At 44.3% G+C, this 17,492-nt stretch overlaps 1 protein-coding gene across 9 annotated transcripts; it reads left to right on the top strand.

Moving 5' to 3' along the window:
* Nucleotides 1-1,645: 1,645 nt before the first annotated feature.
* Nucleotides 1,646-15,551, top strand: SETD9 (SET domain containing 9). Of its 9 annotated transcripts, XM_075932423.1 has the most exons (8): nt 2,071-2,191; nt 4,636-4,809; nt 5,602-5,854; nt 8,644-9,008; nt 10,621-10,744; nt 12,474-12,601; nt 13,063-13,168; nt 15,184-15,551. In XM_075932423.1, the coding sequence occupies exons 3-8, from the start codon at nt 5,694-5,696 to the stop codon at nt 15,269-15,271; spliced, it is 972 nt and encodes a 323-aa protein (XP_075788538.1). In that variant the 5' UTR covers nt 2,071-2,191; nt 4,636-4,809; nt 5,602-5,693; the 3' UTR covers nt 15,272-15,551. The 9 variants fall into 9 exon arrangements, with proteins under 9 accessions (XP_075788544.1, XP_075788537.1, XP_075788536.1 ...); XM_075932422.1 differs by lacking the exons at nt 4,636-4,809; nt 5,602-5,854 and adding an exon at nt 4,244-4,320 and having other exon boundaries at nt 2,042-2,191; nt 12,474-12,589; XM_075932421.1 differs by lacking the exons at nt 4,636-4,809; nt 5,602-5,854 and adding an exon at nt 4,244-4,320 and having other exon boundaries at nt 2,042-2,191.
* The last annotated feature ends 1,941 nt before the right edge of the window (nt 15,552-17,492 follow it).

Genomic DNA, 17,492 nt, shown 5'->3' with positions numbered 1-17,492 from the left:
TGATCTTTTTGGTGGGCTCTCACCTTAAAAAGGAAAGTTTTTCCTTTCCGATTTTCTGCAAGACTCCATGCATAATTTAGTAATTGGGCATAGATGACAGGACGATTGTCGGTGGTACACATATTACGCTGTTTCCACACAGTCATCCAATCGATGAAGGATCTTAATACCCAATCAGAGTCTGTACATATGGTGAGGTCCTGATCATTAGCATTTTCTAAAGCCAAAATAATAGCAATTACTTCAGCAGCCTGCGCGGAAGGAAGGCTCACTCGTCCTTCCAGATGCCACATGCAGTGCAGCGGCACCTGTGATGACTTGTCCATTATTTCGATAGCAACTTCCATCCACGACCCAGATATTTTGAGGAGTCGTCTTCCGGACTTCTTCGTATTTTGACATCAGTACGAAGGGTGACTTAATAGTGGACGTGGCTTCTTCCGGTATTGGACACACGTAAATCTTCCGGCCTAAGTGGTTGACACAAAATGGCAGGAACCAGTGATTGCGTTTTCGTTGGTTCCACCACGATGTCGTGGTTCATTAGAGTGAGGGTCCACTGCGCCAAACGTGGATGACTCACTCTTCCGTTATTCGCTTTTCCAGAAATGATGTACCGAACGGGAGTATGACTCGATTTCAGGACGATTGGTGATTGTCCTGGGGTGCATCTGCTCTAACCCTGCAGATGTCAGCTCTTGCCACCGTGTATTTGGTGGGGGAATACTGCACACCAGCAGGGAATCAATTGTCACACACCAAACTGATGGACAAACAGTTACATGCTGCTTTGCGCATCATCTCTGGCATCCTGCATCTGACTCCACTCCTGTGGCTTCCATTTCTAAACAAAATTGCTCCTCGTCATGTCTGGAGAAAATATGCACCAACATAAGCCTGCAACTGCTTAGTGACCTTTTTAAATTGACAACTGCACATTTGCTGTCATATTGCCCATTATGGTCTCATTTGCCATACCAGGATGTTAGGTAGGAAACATTCTGGCAAGAGGAATGGATATGTTCTCCTCAACCAAGGTATTGTTGACCCCACAATCTGCCCACCCGGTTTGGATCTACCCTGTCACCAATGGTACCTATTGAACAGGTTCCAGACCAGGCAATGACTCTCTGCAGTCAACCAGTATCACTGGGGCCTTGATGACAGTCTGTGACAGCACAACAGAGATGATGATGGACATTATCAATGAATGCTTGATGAGGTTCAGCAGTGGTCTAGATCGAAAAGATGCCATCACTTGGCTAGATGATTAGGTACATGTGAACTAAATAAAATTATTTTGCCATATCTGAATAGCAATTTAAGATTATTTTTAAAGTATTTCTTGGAGTCGTTTGAACAGTCTTATAACACTATTCACTAAGCTCTCTGATGTGAGTAGAAATCAAAACCCTACCCTCCCCAGTGTCACTCCATTAAGATACAGAATGTAGAACAGAAAGTCCGACACAAGAACTGCCCTGAACGCTGGGACACAGAAGGCCGGGAAGCACTGCCCAATGGTAAATCCCCGCTCCAGACGGTAATGACCCCTCACCAACCCACCACCACAACTAATTATCAGGACGATTCTAGGAAGAAGTCTTGTCTGGGATCCAAAATGCTGAAGCTGCCACGTTGTATTGTGAGGTCCCTCTGAGGCAGGGCTGAAGAGCCTACAGTCCCGCCGGCAGCGCTGTCTTCCAGGAGCAGTCCCCTACGATGCAAGGGAGCAGCTCGCTACAAACACGCTGCCCGGCTGGGCCCAGGTGGAATCCGCGTTGGTGGGTCGTTGAGCTCAAGCGGCAGTTTAACGGCCACCAGCCATGGGACGCGCCATGGGGGAGTCTGGCCGCAGCATCGCCTTCCGTGCTGCCGGACACCCGCTGTAAATCAGCGCCAAGTCCGGACTCTGCTAGAGGGGTGGCTCAGCGGCTCCTAGGGGACACCTCTCCCCCTCCCCCCGCGCTGGAAGGGGGGCAGTGCTTGGGCGCCATGTGGGGCGGGCCTGCCGCGAGCCCCCGCCAAGCATGAGAGTCCTATGGGACGCCCGGGCCCGGCCCAGCTCGGGAGGGAAGGGGCGGTCCTGCGCTGGGGGGGTCGCCATGCTGCGGGCCCTGCTGCGGCGCTGGGCGTCCTACAGATACCGCTTCGTGCCCTGGATCGCGCTCCACCTCCGTCACAAGCGCAGGTGAGGGGCCTGGGCCCTGCAGTCTTGCCGGGGGACCCGCCTACGCAACCAGGCCCAGCGCCCCGGGAGTGAGGGGCCGTGGCGGGGGGGGGGGGTGTTTGTATGTTAATGCATCACATTCCCCCCCCCCCCCCGGCGGCCATGCGTTAAGCGCGGTTCAACTATTCTCTCGCACAAAGTTGCAGAAACAAGTCACCCCAGGCAGCAGCAAACGTGGGGTGTTGCCTGTGCAAGGGCTGGCTTCGTTCTCGTAGGCAGGGGTGAGCAGCAGGGGGACATGGCACTGCGGGCGCCCCCGCCTACCGTGCTGCAGGGGTGACCGGGGTGAACTGCAAGGAGAGGGGGTTTTACGCTGTCACAAATACGAAGCTAAGTAATCGGAGGCTGAAATCCTGCCCCATTGAAATCAGGGGCAACATTTCCTTTGACTGTAATAGGAGCAAGGTTTCACACGGTTCTCTTCCTGTATTAGCGTTTCAGAGTACAGCAGCCCTGCGTTTTCAGGACTATACAAGACAAGTTCTTGATGCTTGCCCATTGATCCAACCAGAAGCTTGGAGTAACAAGTATTTAAGTGATTTAGAAGCTCAAGTCTCTTGTAAAGTGACTTAGGGGGCTTAGGTTCTTAAGTGCTCACAACCACTTTTTAAAATGAGATTTGGCCTCCAAAGTCACTTTGGTTCAGGACTGGCAACAGCCTTAGTCGTGCCCTGGGTGGGGAGGGCAGGGCTCAGCTCTGAGCCCTCCCAGATGGGCCTCTAGTGGAAGGGGCAGGGTAGGGGGCTAGCCTCCCTTAGGGCTGCCTAGACTCTGCCACACAGGGCTTCTGTAGCTATTTAAAGGGCCTGGGGATCTGGCTGCTGCTGCTGCTACTGGGGGGTGACCTGGGGCTCTGGGCCCTTTTTGAATTGCTGGGTTTCAGGACAGCTGTCCATCTCACCCATCTCCCAGTTGGCAATGCTGTGTAGGTGCTTTTGAAAAGTTATTTGTCTTTTTATATGAGAATGACATGATTTTACTGATGGCTAAATTATCTGTCCCCTGAGCCACAAGTTCAATGCACTAAGTTATGTTATTTTCCTTTCTTCTGTGTATTTTTCTGTTTGCTTAAACACGCTGTTGACTGACAATATTGCTACATACTATTTAGTCAGTCTGCTGCTCTAAGATCTACATCTTACCCTAGTCTCCCTGTGTCCCCTACACATTTTATAAATTAAGGAATATACTTCCAAGAGGTACAATATTGGACTGTGTAATAGTCTTCCAAGGGAGGTGGTAGCTTTGTTGTTTGCACCATTAAATCTAAAATGAAGAAGACATTTTAACATATGCTGTAGGGAACAATTCTGCATTGGTGGGAGTTTGGATTAGATGGGCAAACAGGCCTTTTCTGTCTCTAATTTCTGTAATAAACAATGGAAACCCTGCAGTGAATAGAACATTAAATTGATTCTGTGGTGGAACTAATAAGTGTCTCAATCCAAATTTTTGCCATTTAGTGATCTCAGAGGAGGTCTTCTAATGAATCATGGCATTAGTCACTCCTAGGCTTGTGTACTTATGCAGGATGTCTTAATTTAGCCAAAATTGTAACTTTAAAGCGGTGTCATTGACCTTACGTATTACAGAATCCAATTCTGAATAAAGTGGGCAACTAGAAGCTTAAAAATCTACATTCTTATCTTACTTTCTGCCTTCTTTTGCAAAGGTATGAGAATAGCAAGTATGAAATTTAGAATTTTCCTGTAATCAATTATAAGTGTTCTCTCAGCCTAAAATAAGCCACACCCAAGATATCATTTTTCTCTGTTTTAATTTTTTTTATTAACACCTCTCTGTAACACCTAGCAACCAAGTATGCTTTATTAAGGATATCTTTTTTGGTTTTTGTTAATAAAATCATCTTTTTAAGGTGATGATTTGATTCTTGTGTCCTGAAATATAGCAGGAAATCTATGTATGCATGCCTAGACTGAAAGGTCAGCTATCAGAGATTGCAGGGGGAGGGGAGTTGTTTTTTGTTTGTTTGTTTGTTTGTTTTAATTCAAGTTCTCTTGTGGTAAAAGAGCTTTGGGAGGTGCCTCACTGGAAGAAGTTCAAATGCTGCCTCCTGAGTTTAAAAAGGGATGAGTGTGTGTGTGTTTGTTTTTATATTTGATGGTGACAGCTACCTCCCAAGGCCAGGAAATGTGGCAAAAGCCTATAGTATTTAAGGTCTCTTGCAGGCCCCCACCTTCTTCACTCAGAGTGCCACAGTGGGGAGCAACCTTGAAAACCTCTTCTCACACAGGGGGAACCACTAACCTGTCTCCCTGCCTCGTGCTCTCTGCTTTTCATGCCCGACTGGGTCCCTGAAACAGACTCATCTCTCCTGCTACCTGGTGCCATATCTTCCTAATGTAGTGTGTTGAGGTACACAGATCCATATGCCCTCTCCCCAGATATCTGTCAGGGTTCACAGTGGAATGCGGCAACAGCCTTTCATCACTGCTTCCAGCTACAGGCTGTCCCCGACTGGCGACGCGATCGGTTCCGGGAATAGCGTCACAAGTCGGGGGCGTCGTAACTCGAGCCCGCATTTTCAAAAGGTGTCGTACGCCATCATAAATGCGGAGGTGAGGACATAAGTCGGGGGATTTCAGCCCCTTCCGCACTTACGGAAAATGTTGCAAGTGCAGGGGATCGTAAATTGGGCCGTCATAAAGCGGGGACCTCCTGACCAGCGGAGAAGGAGTAGAGGCAATAAGACCTAGCCCATATCTTTGCAGAATTAATCTCTCCTCCCCACCCCACATGGGTAGCTGAAAGTAGCTTGTCCCTGCCTACCTGAACAGCATTGAAAGGCAGCTAATACTTTCAAGCTGCTGCTGGCCACCAACATAACACAGCCTCTTCCTGTCCCCCTGGTACAGCACAGACAGGAAGCAGTTAAGCCCTAAGGCATCCTTGTGAATCAGGGCCCAGGAAATCTGACTGCAGGAGCTTTAGCAAACCAGGCCAGAGAGATGGCTCAGCAGGGAGGCTGACTAGGGATGGAGCAGCTCTGTGCTCCCTGGGGAGCAGGACCTGGGGGTAGACAGGTGAGGAGAGTGCCAAGCCCCTGCCTGGGGGAGGGGGGAAGACTGCTGTGGCACTTGAAGGTTTGGAGCACAAGCAGGCTTGATATCGCTCTCCTGCCCTCCACGACCTGAGAGCTTAGCTGAGGAGCAGAGTCTGCCTCATTCTAATTCTGTGTGGAGCTTTGGCATATGCGGCGTTCAGCTCTTCCTGGCCAGGTCTCTGTGCCAGAGGGTCTTGGGCTTTCCCAGAGTGCCAGCTCAGCAAGCAGCAATGGGGGAAGGAAGGAGTCTGCTAGCCAGACCGTTGAAGAGCTGAGTACTCCCATGAGGGTCTTCTTTTTTGCACAGTTCTGGAAGCGGATTGCATCCTGCTGGGGTGATATGAAAGAGTAGCAGACGGGCGCCATTTCAGATGGCGGGGCGGCTGACCTGTGCACGCCATGATGGAGAGAGAGGGAGAGCTTGGGGCCAGACTGAGAACACAGGCTTCAGCAGTGTTACTGAGCATGTTCCGTACAAGCCAAACACCAAATGGGGACACTCCTTCCCCCGCCAACCCTCCCACACACATACACATCATCTTTATCCAGAGGCTGTCAAGGTACTGGAAGATTCTACTTTTTTGGCAGACAACTTAGCAGTTAGCTGATAGGAGCACTGTATCTAATTCCCATATAAAAGAAAGAAAATTAAATAAACATTAAATCCAGTCAGCTCTAAGACTAACATATTCTGACATCTTGTGGCAAGTCACGTAAGAAACACTATTTAGCCTTAAAAATTTAATTTATATTCATACTTTGTTACTAACTCTGTGGAGAGAGGCAGACTCCGTCAGAATTCCTGGACTCTAGCTCAGCTCTGGAACAAGAGTGGGGTCTAGTGGGTTACAGCAGGGTGGCAGATAAATTTCAGCTCTATATAGGAACATCAGAATACTGGGTTAGACCAAAGGTCCTTAGAGTCCAGTATTCTGTCTTCCAAAAGTGGCCAATGTCAGGTGCTTCAGAAGGAATAAACAGAAGAGGTAATCATCATGATCCATCCCCTGTTAGGGATGTTAGATATGGGGTTATTGAATAGTTGTGTAACCGCATGATGGATTAGAAAAGAAAACCATTTCATACCACTCCCAGGAAGCCCCCTTCCACTCTGTGCTGCTGTCTCTGGGAGCTAGTCCACCAGGGGAGCCAGTTTCAAAGCCAGCTCTTACTCATAGACCAGCTGCCTGCCGCCGCTGCTGCCTCTGATATAGAGGCAGCAGCGCAGGGTGGTAGCAGCCCCTGTCTGCAGGGAGTTGATCTCACAAAGCAGCCTCTGGCTACTAGGGTTGCCAGATGGTTTAATCAAAAATACCAACCCCCCCAAAAAAACCCAAACAAACACCAGGGGAAAATTCTGTTGAGGAATAAAAAGTGGGTGGGGGGTGGGGGGAGACCAAAGGGACCCCGAGAGTTATTAAGCTAAAAAATAAAACAGCATGGCCACTTTAAGAAAAACCTTTGAGGCTTTTTGCTGGTGGCCATCTTGTTACCTGATCTGAGCCAGAAGATAGTGCCCCTGTGGAACCAGGTAAGCAGAGGATCCAGGGGCTGGGCCCGGTTGCTGAGTGTGTGTAGGGTCGCCAGGTGTCTGGTATTTTCACCTCCTGGCAGGGAAAAAAAATCAGTAAATACCAGACATTTTACGTGTCTGGTATTTTCTGAATTTTTTTACCCGACAGGAGGCGAAAATACCGGACTGTCCAAGCCAATACCAGACACCTGGCAACCCTATTGGCTATTGGATGCTCAGGCTGCCGCAGACGAAGACTGCTTTGTGACAGCCTCCTCTGGCGCCGCCTCCCCCCTCCCCCCCGCCTCCTCCCGCTGTCTCTGATATAGGCAGCAGCACAGAAGGAGCACGCGATACTGCAGAGTCTATGCTGGGGCAAACTGGCTTTTAAGCTGGCTCCCCCTCCCCCCTTGTTGGGATAGAGGCTACTGATAGAGGCAGCAAAAGGGGGAGAGAAATGCTTGTAGTCAAGAAGATTAACTGATAACGGTTAATTGTATAGTCGACTACATGTAGACATACCTATCCCCTGTTGCCCATTCCTAGCTTCTGGGCCCATCCCTGCACATTCTGGGTAGTAGCCATTAATGGATCTGTCCTCCTTGAACTTACTGGCTGTTTCTATATTGGCAAGATTTTGCACAAAAGTGGCTGCTTTTGCGCAAAAACTTGCCACCTGTCTACACTGGCTGCGAGTTCTTGCGCAAGAACACTGACATTCTAATGTATGAAATCAGTGCTGCTTGTGCAAGAACTATGACGCTCCCACTCAGGAATAAGCCCTCTTGCACAAGTGTTCTTGCGCAAGAGGTCAGTGTAGACAGGCAACATTAATTTATTGTGCAAGAAAGCCCGATGGCTAAAATGGCCATTAAAGCTTTCTTGTGCAAGAGACTGGCATGGATGCTTTTGCGCAAATACTTTAATGCAAAAACTCCTGCGTTAAAAGTATTTGCGCAAAATCTTGCCAATGTAGACATAGCCCCCTTGTTCTTATTGGAATTCTGTTATAATTTGGGTTTTTTCACCATCGCCTGGCAAAGAGTTCCACAAGTTGATTGTGAAAAAATAATTTGTTTTGTTTACATCTGCTGCCTATAAATTTAATTGGGTCAGCTTCTTGTGTTATGTTAGTGAAGGAATAAATAACATTTCCTTATTTTATTTTTCCACACCATTATTTTCTAGACCTCTAACATATCCCCTCACCCTTTTAGTCATTTATTTTCCAATCTGAAAAATCCCAGTCTTGTTAATCTCTCCTCATAGGGAAGGTATTCTTTACCCCTTAATAATTTGTCTTGCCCTTTCTGTACCTTTTCCAAATACAATATATCTTTTTTTAGAGGGGTTGACCAAATCTGCATATAGTATTCAAAGTGTGAGCATACAGTGATGCGAGGTGGCAGCAGCCCCTGTCCAGGGGCAGGTCTGAGCTCCTGGACCCAGCACAAGCCGGAACTGAGCCGTGGTGCCTGCCCACCTGGCTCCTAATACACTTTAAATGCAGAGCCACAGAAGGGGTAGGTCCTGGACCTGGTGCAAGTCAGGAATGAGCCAATGAGCAACCTTTAGCAGGCCACCCTACTAAAAAAACTACTGGCAAGTGCGGGGATGCATGTAGTCTATAGCATTAACTAATACACTTTTGTGTATCAGTTAATCGACAATATTACATCCCTAGTGCATATGTATTAAAGAATATCCTTTTGTATTTCATGTTTCAGCCATATACCATAAAAAAGCAATTAAGTGCTTATTTTTTCCATAAAACTTCTAGCTACCAGTTCTTCTAGGAAAACTTGATGTTGGAATATATTTTCTCTTCCGCCACAGGACCATCCGGTATGTACCAGAAGAGTCCAAAGACAAAACTATCTCCGATGAAGATGTCCTTGAAACACTACTGAAACTCTTTAAAGCTCTGTTCATAAATGATTTTAATAGACAAATGGACTTCTTTTCCTTACTTCCAGAAGTTAAATCCAAGTATCTGGAATTACTAACTGTTCAGTTGAAGAAATCAAAAACAATTGGTTACAATCATCAAAGTCAAAATACCTTTAATCCTGAAGAAGTTCTGTTTAATACATTAGGGTTCAGTATTACTCGAGATCGGAGTTCACTGATTTCTGCTGGAACAGGAGTTTTTGTTACCAATGGGTTTGTGCCAAAAGGGACAGTAGTATCTATGTATCCTGGTAATGAACTGCTTTGTCATTTTTCCAAATAAGTTAAACATGGTTTCTACCTAAGTGGTTACTGATTGCATGACTGAATTGGTATCCCAATCTTAACTTTTAGCATTTTAACTTTGATACCCTTCTAAAATCACAGGTTAAAATTTGTAAAGGTATTTCCATGTGTAAACTGATCAGGAGATCTTTTGTGATAAGAAATATATATATATTTAATGTTCTCTGAGTACCCAAGATCTGGTTTGAAATGGTAGAAAATTTGTCACTGATTCTGTAAACACTAATGTACAATGAGTTATTTTATGCATAAGAAGAAATCCCATGCAATTCAATGACCATTTAATGTTCATATTTTGTTCATGTGCATAAGTGTTTGCAGGAATGAGTCTATTAATCTCTATAGATATCAGTGGGTAGCGTACAGAACACTTTCACAGAACAAAATTATATATTAGGAATATAAAATCCCATTTAAGTAATTCATTAAATGTTAAGTTTAACCAGTTAAGTGTTTAAATGGGTTTGGGGGAACTCTCCTGGAGGTTCGGGGGCTGCTCCAGCTCCCACTGGTAAACTGTAACTAGTAAGCCCCACCCATGAAGAATGAGGCTTACTGGTTAACCAGTTAACCATTAACATCCCATGAAAGTAGAAAGTACAGGAAAAGAAAGAAAAAGACCAGAATAGAGGGGAAAAAAATTCCTGCCTACTGACACTATACTCCAAAAAGTGATTATGAAAAAATGGCACTTCTTACTTTACTTCAACTCTTTGTATCTGGGAGTTTCATTAGTTCTTTTACCCAGTACAGATGTAGGAGATGATGCTCACAGCAGAACAGAATTCAGTTTCAACAAAATTACCAGTTAAAAATTTATTGCAGTTGGTGATGTAAGAAGCAGAAAGCAATAATCAAATCCCAGGATGAGCTTGAGTTGTCATTTAGAAACATCATCCTAAATTTTCATCTCTGATGGCCATTTGTGCTTCTCTGGTCATGGAATCTGGACCTAGCTGGCTAACTTGAGAATTACCCTGCTGTAGGAGAATTTTCACCTGGTCAATTCCATAGCTAACTGCTCCCCCCAGTGGAGATACAGTGAAGGGGAGCAGGGCAGGATGACGACATGCATGGGCTACATCTGTTCTGTGTCTCAGTTTATGGCCCTGGCCTAAAGGGACCATAGCTGTTTGCCTTTAGTTAGAATCATAGAATACTAGAACTGGAAGGGACCTCAAGAGGTCATCATGTCCAGTCCCCTGCGCTCACAGCAGGACTAAGCACCATCTAGATCATCCCTGACACATGTTTATGTAACCATGCTCTTATATCTCTAAGGATGGAGATTCCACAACCTCCCTAGGCAAATAGGAGCAAGCTCTAAGATGGTGGCACAGATATACCTAGACTGGGCAACTGCTGGACTGTGGAAATATCAGATCAGTACAGTTCTGTGTGCTCTTTCGAAATTATTAATGGCAATTCACGAACTGAAGAAAAACTAATCTTCTCACCCCTTTGGCCTCTGTCTGGGAGGTTGGTTCCTGACTACTAACCCCATTCTGACACTTTTATTTATTGCCTTCTAAAATATCCATGTCTGTCTTACAACAGGCACAGTATATCAAAAGTATGAGCCCATCTTTTTCCAGTCCATTGGCAATCCATTTATTTTTAGATGCATAGATGGTGTATTTATTGATGGGAATGATAAAGGAATATCAAAAGCAGTGTACAGGTAAGCAATTAAAAGAAACGGGAACTAAGTTCGTGTATTGAAAGGTATTATGGTTATTTAATCAAAAGAAGTCTAATCAAAAAGTGATTGGATTTGTCAGACTTTCATTTATTTTTCACCATACAGTATCACATACTATAATATAAAATGCAGTGCTGTCAGTCTTTCTCTGTAATGAGGCTGAAAGCTATTGGATGTGATATATTCATATCAAATTGTCGTGTGCCAGTCTGTAAATTTGAGAAGATGCACTTTGCTGAAAAGTGATGCTTTAATAGCTGTGATTTTTATGAGGCAAATACATTTAAATCTAGATCTGATTCAGTATAAAGTTTTAAAAGTATATTTTGAGGTTTCTAATTAAATCTGGTTGATGGATTAGAAAAGAAAACCATTGCGTGTCATGGAGCATGAACTCTGTGGCACCTAATAGGCATATTATCTAGCCCTAGCTCTTTCAACTTGCCCTTAAAAACATCACATAAAAGCAAGACTGCAGAAAAGTAAGTCTTTTCTTTGAATAGCCCAAGGGCTAACATGCACTTTGCCAAATTTTAGTTTCCAGAGAAACTCAATTTACAGCAACATCTGTGCAGAATGTAAATGTCACACAACCAAAATAGAATTAACAATAACAACCAGGAAACAACCTGAAAAGGCAGTCTGCTTGTATTGAGTTTGGATTCTGGGAACAAGACTGAGGTTGACCTTGTATGGCCTTTCTCCACACAGCCTGAAAGGAAAATTAAATGTAATCGTGTTTTTTTTAAGGATGGTGAGTTTGGAGGTATTTTTTCTTGTTGTAAGAATGCTCACATTTCAGTTTTTCTGGTAGATTCAATTGATTTAGTTCGTTGGGGTTTGATAGAAACTGTAGATTCCAAAGCCAGAATGGACCACTGTGATAAAGTGGTCTGACTTCCTTCATAATACAGGCATATTGTTTAATATTCTGTTTTTTAAAGTCTATTGTCTGAATTAAGGATGTTACATTTCAAGTAATTTACTATTTGACTAGTCGATAGGCACTTCCACATTGCTCCTTTGAAATGTACAAGAGCCCCAACAGGTGCTCTTGTACATTTCAAAGGAGGAATGCACAACTCTGCTGCAGCTCAGGGCTCGCATGCCAGCTTTGAAATGTATGAGAGTCCCCAGTAGGGGATCTTGTGCATTTCTTTGTGGAAGCACCCTCATGTCCCCTGCTGACCCTGGGCTCCATGCTGTGCTGCCAATTTGAAAAGCCACGCAGAGCACGGGGACTCCCCAGCTGACCCCAGGCTCTGTGCACTGCACTGGAATCTGGGATCAGCTGGCAAGTCCCCAGCTGACCCAGGGCTCCACGCAAACACCACAGTGGTGTTTCAAAGGGGCAGCGCCACATGGAGCCCAGGGCACTGCCCCTTTGAAATGCCGCCATGGTGTTTCAAAGCGGCAGCACTGCATAGAGCCGGGCACAGGATCTGTGCGGTGCTGCCGGTTTGAAGTACCCCCTCTTTCCCTCTCTTCCCCTGCTGCCTCTGTCTGATAGAAGAAGCAGGGTGGAGGGGGTCAACTAGTCCTTAACATCCTTAGACTGAATACCAATTTTATAATTTAATGAATCAATCAAATGGTGTTGGGGAAATGTAATGTAAGCTAACTTTTGTGCATTTCCAGAAGTTGAAATAACAGTCAAAACAAGCATCAAGAAAATAAACCTATGTTTTAATATTGTGACTCCTTTCAGATCATGCAGCAAGAGGGATCAACTTGGTCCTTTTCAAATGAGTGATATCAGTTGGCTTACACCTACTGTGCAAAATCCTCTGGCAGTGGGGCAGTATGTTAACAACTGTTCACACAGTAAGTTGGAAGGTAGATTTCCTAGTCTCCAAGCTGTCTTTAAGGGTGGAAATGACTTTTGTTGGGGGTGGGGAACGGCAATTGATGTTAGAGAATGGCACTGCATCTAACAGTGGCCATTTCAAAGAGATGTTTCAAATACAATGGTTGGTGCAATAGAAGTTCTCAGGCTGAAATTTCCAGTCATCAATGGGAAACGGGTATCCAAATCTGTGAGGGCAGCTTTGAAAATTTCAACACAAGGAACCAGCACAAGGCCTGTCCAACACTGAAACGCTCAAAATATGGCTTAAATGGGGCTTATGCAGTGTGTAAGTCTTGTGCTGGCTCTTAGAACAGGGATGGATTTCACCCATAATGAACACAGCATGTACTTTTCAGAAGGATATTTTGTATTTACACATATAATATGTATGAATATCTCAGTCCTGTATAAGACATTTTTTTGTCTCCTTCCATTCACCCCCTTCCAGATAAGGCCGCCAACATCTGTTATCAAGAGTTTGATGTGCCTGAATACTTTCCAATAGAACTGAAACAGTATCTTCCAAACATCACCTATAGCCATGACATACCTACGTAAGTATATTTGTGCATTTTTATAGCATTTAAAAAGCCAAAGTAGGTGAGCAAAGTTCATCCCTGCTGGGATGAAGTCAGTATGAAGTATGACAGTATGAAGTCAGTGTTCTTGTGGAAATTCAAGTGGCCAGTGTAGACAGCTGGCAAGTTTTTCCGCAAAAGCAGCTATGACACAGCCCTAGAGTTACAAAAGAATAAAAATGCAGGACAATGTAGCACTTTAAAGACTAACAAGATGGTTTATTAGATGATGAGCTTTCGTGGGCCAGACCCACTTCCTCAGTTGACCGGTAGCTAGATAGTTACAAAATCCTGGCTATGAACTGAAATTCCATCATTTTGTAAATTTATTCTTTGCTAAGAATCTGTAAATGTTCTTTGGAAATCTGAGAGAATTCACAGCAGCATGAAAAACTTCCAACAGATTCCAGTATCTCTTTGTGAATGCAATGAGCTGCTGCTAACTTGGCCAGATGGCTTGAGTGCTTCTTGATTGGAAAACCCACCATCATCTTGAGACTGAAATAGATTCTAGAATTTGGAAGTTGTAGGTGGATCAACTAAAACTTTTCACGTGGTAGTGGAGCTGTTTTCAGAATGCTGTTTTTGGATGGAGTAAGGGGTTTGCATCCCAGAGGAAACTGTTATCATTAATCTCAGGCAAAAGACTTTAAAGCAGAGAAGGGTAAACAGTAACTTTATTGAATTTCTTGGCTTTTTGTCCCCAAATTTAAGATGCACATAGAAGAAACCCAAATACTTGACAAGTGTGGAAATTCACAATGAATGGACCCAACCTATCTTAACTTTATCTACTTAGGACTTGTCTACACTTGGAAATTATAGCAGAGATTTGGCTACCCAATTCCTATTAATTTTTACAGTACCTAAATCCAGATTCTTTCTGTAACTTTTAAAATCTCATCCCACATCATATTGGAACATATTCTTGAAAAGTTGAGGGAAAAATTGTATATGACAGTAATGCTATTCGGCTATGTCTAGACTGGCAAGTTTTTCCCCAGAAGCAACTGCTTTTGCGGAAAAACTTGCCAGCTGTCTACACTGGCTGCTTGAATTTCCGCAAGAACACTGACTTCCTACTGTCTGAAATCAGTGCTTCTTGCGGAAATGCTATGCTGCTCCCGTTCGGGCAAAAGGCCTTTTGCACAAAAGCTTTTGCACAAAAGGGCCAGTGTAGACAGCTCAGATTTGTTTTGCGCAAAAAAGCCCCAATCGTGAAAATGGTGATCAGGGCTTTTTTGCGCAAAAGCGCGTCTAGATTGGCACGGATGCTTTTCCGCAAAAAGTCCTTTTGCAGAAAAGCGTCCGTGCCAATCTAGACGCGCTTTTCCGCAAATGCTTTAAACGGAAAACTTTTCCGTTAAAAGCATTTGCGGAAAACAATGCCAGTCTAGACGTAGCCCTTGGCTCTTATCGTAGACAGGACAGGGATTCAGCCTGTGGTTTACTTATGTCCAGCTGATATGTTAAACACAACAGCAACTATTGATTGCTAAACTAAGGCTTGTGGGAAAGCTACCATTCTACTCATATTCCTACTAGGACTTTAGCTGACTATTCTCTCAAGATGTTGTGACTTGCCTGAGTGTAGGTTTATCTGCAATTGGTGGTAGACATATGTAGAGCAATGTCCTATCCTTGATCATCCTTGCCATAGCCGCTGCCCTGTCTCCTTCAGTATCGTTTTACACATCACAACTAATCCCTTTTGTTTGGTTTTATAGCCTGACTACTTTGTGTGCTAGGGACTATACTTCCATGTAAGTGTTTCCCTGTGCCTTTTCTATTGATAAAAATTGAAATTGGGCATGTGTGTTGCCTGTAATTTGGCATGTATATTTCAGCTATGTTGTTAACGCTATCAAAGGATTTCCAGTTCTTTTGTATGAACAGAAGCCGCAGAATTAATGTAACCATCACCATTCTTAGTATCTTATCATGATCAGTTTAATAAATGAGCAAACCTTCTTGCTTTTCTTGTTTTGCAGCCCCTTAAGGTGTGTGGTTCTTGTCACACTCAGAGATATTGAGCAAGGAGAAGAGCTTTTTTCTAATTACTACACCATTGTCAACTGAATCAATGGAACCATGGATTAAAGAATTATTTGCCATTAAGATATTTATTGTGTACACTTGGCAGCCTTCTGTGGAAGGGAGAGCTGTGTTTGTCAATTAAAAATGGGCTACAAAGCTGTATTTTCATGTAAATATTACTTTATATTTTGATACAGTTGTGTAGGTTTGAAGCTGTTTACATCATTTAGTTTTCAAATGCTAATGCTTCATCAAATTTAATTGGTTTTTAGCTAACTGCACAATAGCTCATGAAATTAAAATCTAATTTATGAATATGCTATTTCATCTTCTGTTTTGTCTATTTGCATATCACTATGATCCATTTTAAACCTCTAACCCATTCTGCTGTTCTTGCTATAATTAGAGCCCTGCAAATCTGCAGATATCCATGGCTCATTTTTGCAGATATGGATGCAGATACAAATCCTTGCAAATTTGTGAATATCCACATTATATCTGTTGGTATCCGTATCCATTGATGTCAGTGTGGGTATCCATGGTTCATCTTTGTAGATACAAATTCAGATACAGATTTTGTATCCGCATAACACTATATCTATAATGGACATAACTTGTACAAAACATGTCCTTCCAGTAAAATGTCCCTGTTACACTGTGTTTCTAATGTGATCCGCTGCACAACACAATTTCTCATAATTGCTCGTGCAGTTATATTAATAGAATGTTATGTTTTGGAAAATAAATTCTACTCTTACTGCCTTTTAAAAAAAATTAGTATCTTTTGGCATGCATTTCTGAGGCAAGTCATTCACATGCTATGTATTTTGAGAGACTATTTTGACCTACAGCTTAATTGAACTAATATCAGTGATGTGTTTTCTTTTAAAAAGCAAGTGTCTAATATTTTTGCTAATGGGATCATTTCCCAACACAAATTTCTTTGAAGCAGTGTTTGAAATTTTTAGTTGCCTAAACTCTAGAGAGCAGTGGACAACTTGTAGCCCCCCATGTTGCTCTTCAGGGTATCATGAGACATTTTGCTGACCGTGACCATCTGCAGGCATGGCCACCTACAATTCCCAGTGGCCTCTGTTGTCTGTTCCTGACCAATGGGAATTGCGGGAAGCAGTGGCCATCATGCCCCTGTGGCCCCTTTAGTTGCAGTGACTGCTCCCACAGCACCCATTGGCCTGGAGCAGAGAACCCTGGCCACTGGGAGCTGTGGAAGGCGGGGCCAAGTAAGTGTCACAGTTAACAAAATGTCTCATGGCCTGCAATCAGATTACCCATGAACTTTCTGTGGGCCACCGTTTGTTCATCACTGATACAGAGTTTATGAAAATAAAATTCTCAAATAGTGTTTCAAAAAAAATGTGTTGGGAAATTATCACATTAGTAAAAATAGCCCTTTACATGCCATTTCCCTCCACAGTACCAATGCTAAACAGAAGGCAGGGTTGTCTGCTGTGCCCATCAATGTTGAGTCTCCTCTTAAGAGGCCAAACTAGGAACTTGCTTCCTTTCTTTGCCATTTGATTTTCTCTTCCCTTCTGTGACAGGGCACATCTGCCCTGCACTGTTCTTTTAAGGGTCAAAACCCAGCCCTGTGAGAGGGCTGAAGTGGTGGAGCCAGCAACTGAGGCAGAGAGCACCAGTTAGGGTCCAGCTGAGGCTCTATAAATAAGGGCTCTTGGAGGGGCAGAAACAAGACTCGTTCTTGCTCCAGCTGTGGAGCAGGATGGACCTAGCTGTGAGGGAAGTTAGAGGCTTCCTGACCCAGAGCAAGGCAGGCTCCAAGGCCTGAGGCTACTAGGGCTGCAGGGAGGAGACCAGGGCAGTAGGAGGCAGCAGGTTCACACCCCTTTCCTATGATGAGTGGCCATTACAGACTGCAGTTTGCCCCTGAGGTAGTGGCTAGATGAAGCCTGGCAGTAGGGTCACTGAAGCAAAGTGGGCATAGGGGTTTGGGGCTCCCCTGAGGGGGAGGGCCCAGAGGGTGGGAGCATTGCAGCAAGGTGGTACCCAGAGAAGAGGGCATCACGGTCTGAGAGGGATGTGGGTTCTAACAAAGTGGTGGAGACATTAACAAACAGGTAACAGCAGGCATGGCAGCAGCTGAAAGGGGGTGCTCCAGAGCTGAAGAGCTGATTCCTAGAGTGTCCAGCAGGAGACACTGTGGTGGTGAGTCTGAGACTGAATCAGAAATTGTTTTCAAGGGCCCTTGCCTTAGCAGAAGTCTACTGAGTACAAGGCCACCCCA

This window comes from Pelodiscus sinensis, chromosome 6 (genome assembly GCF_049634645.1).
Source record: "Pelodiscus sinensis isolate JC-2024 chromosome 6, ASM4963464v1, whole genome shotgun sequence".
Lineage (NCBI taxonomy): Eukaryota > Metazoa > Chordata > Testudines > Trionychidae > Pelodiscus > Pelodiscus sinensis.
The sequence above is the reverse complement of the archived record's forward strand: the minus strand, read 5'-3'. Positions and strand labels throughout refer to the sequence as shown.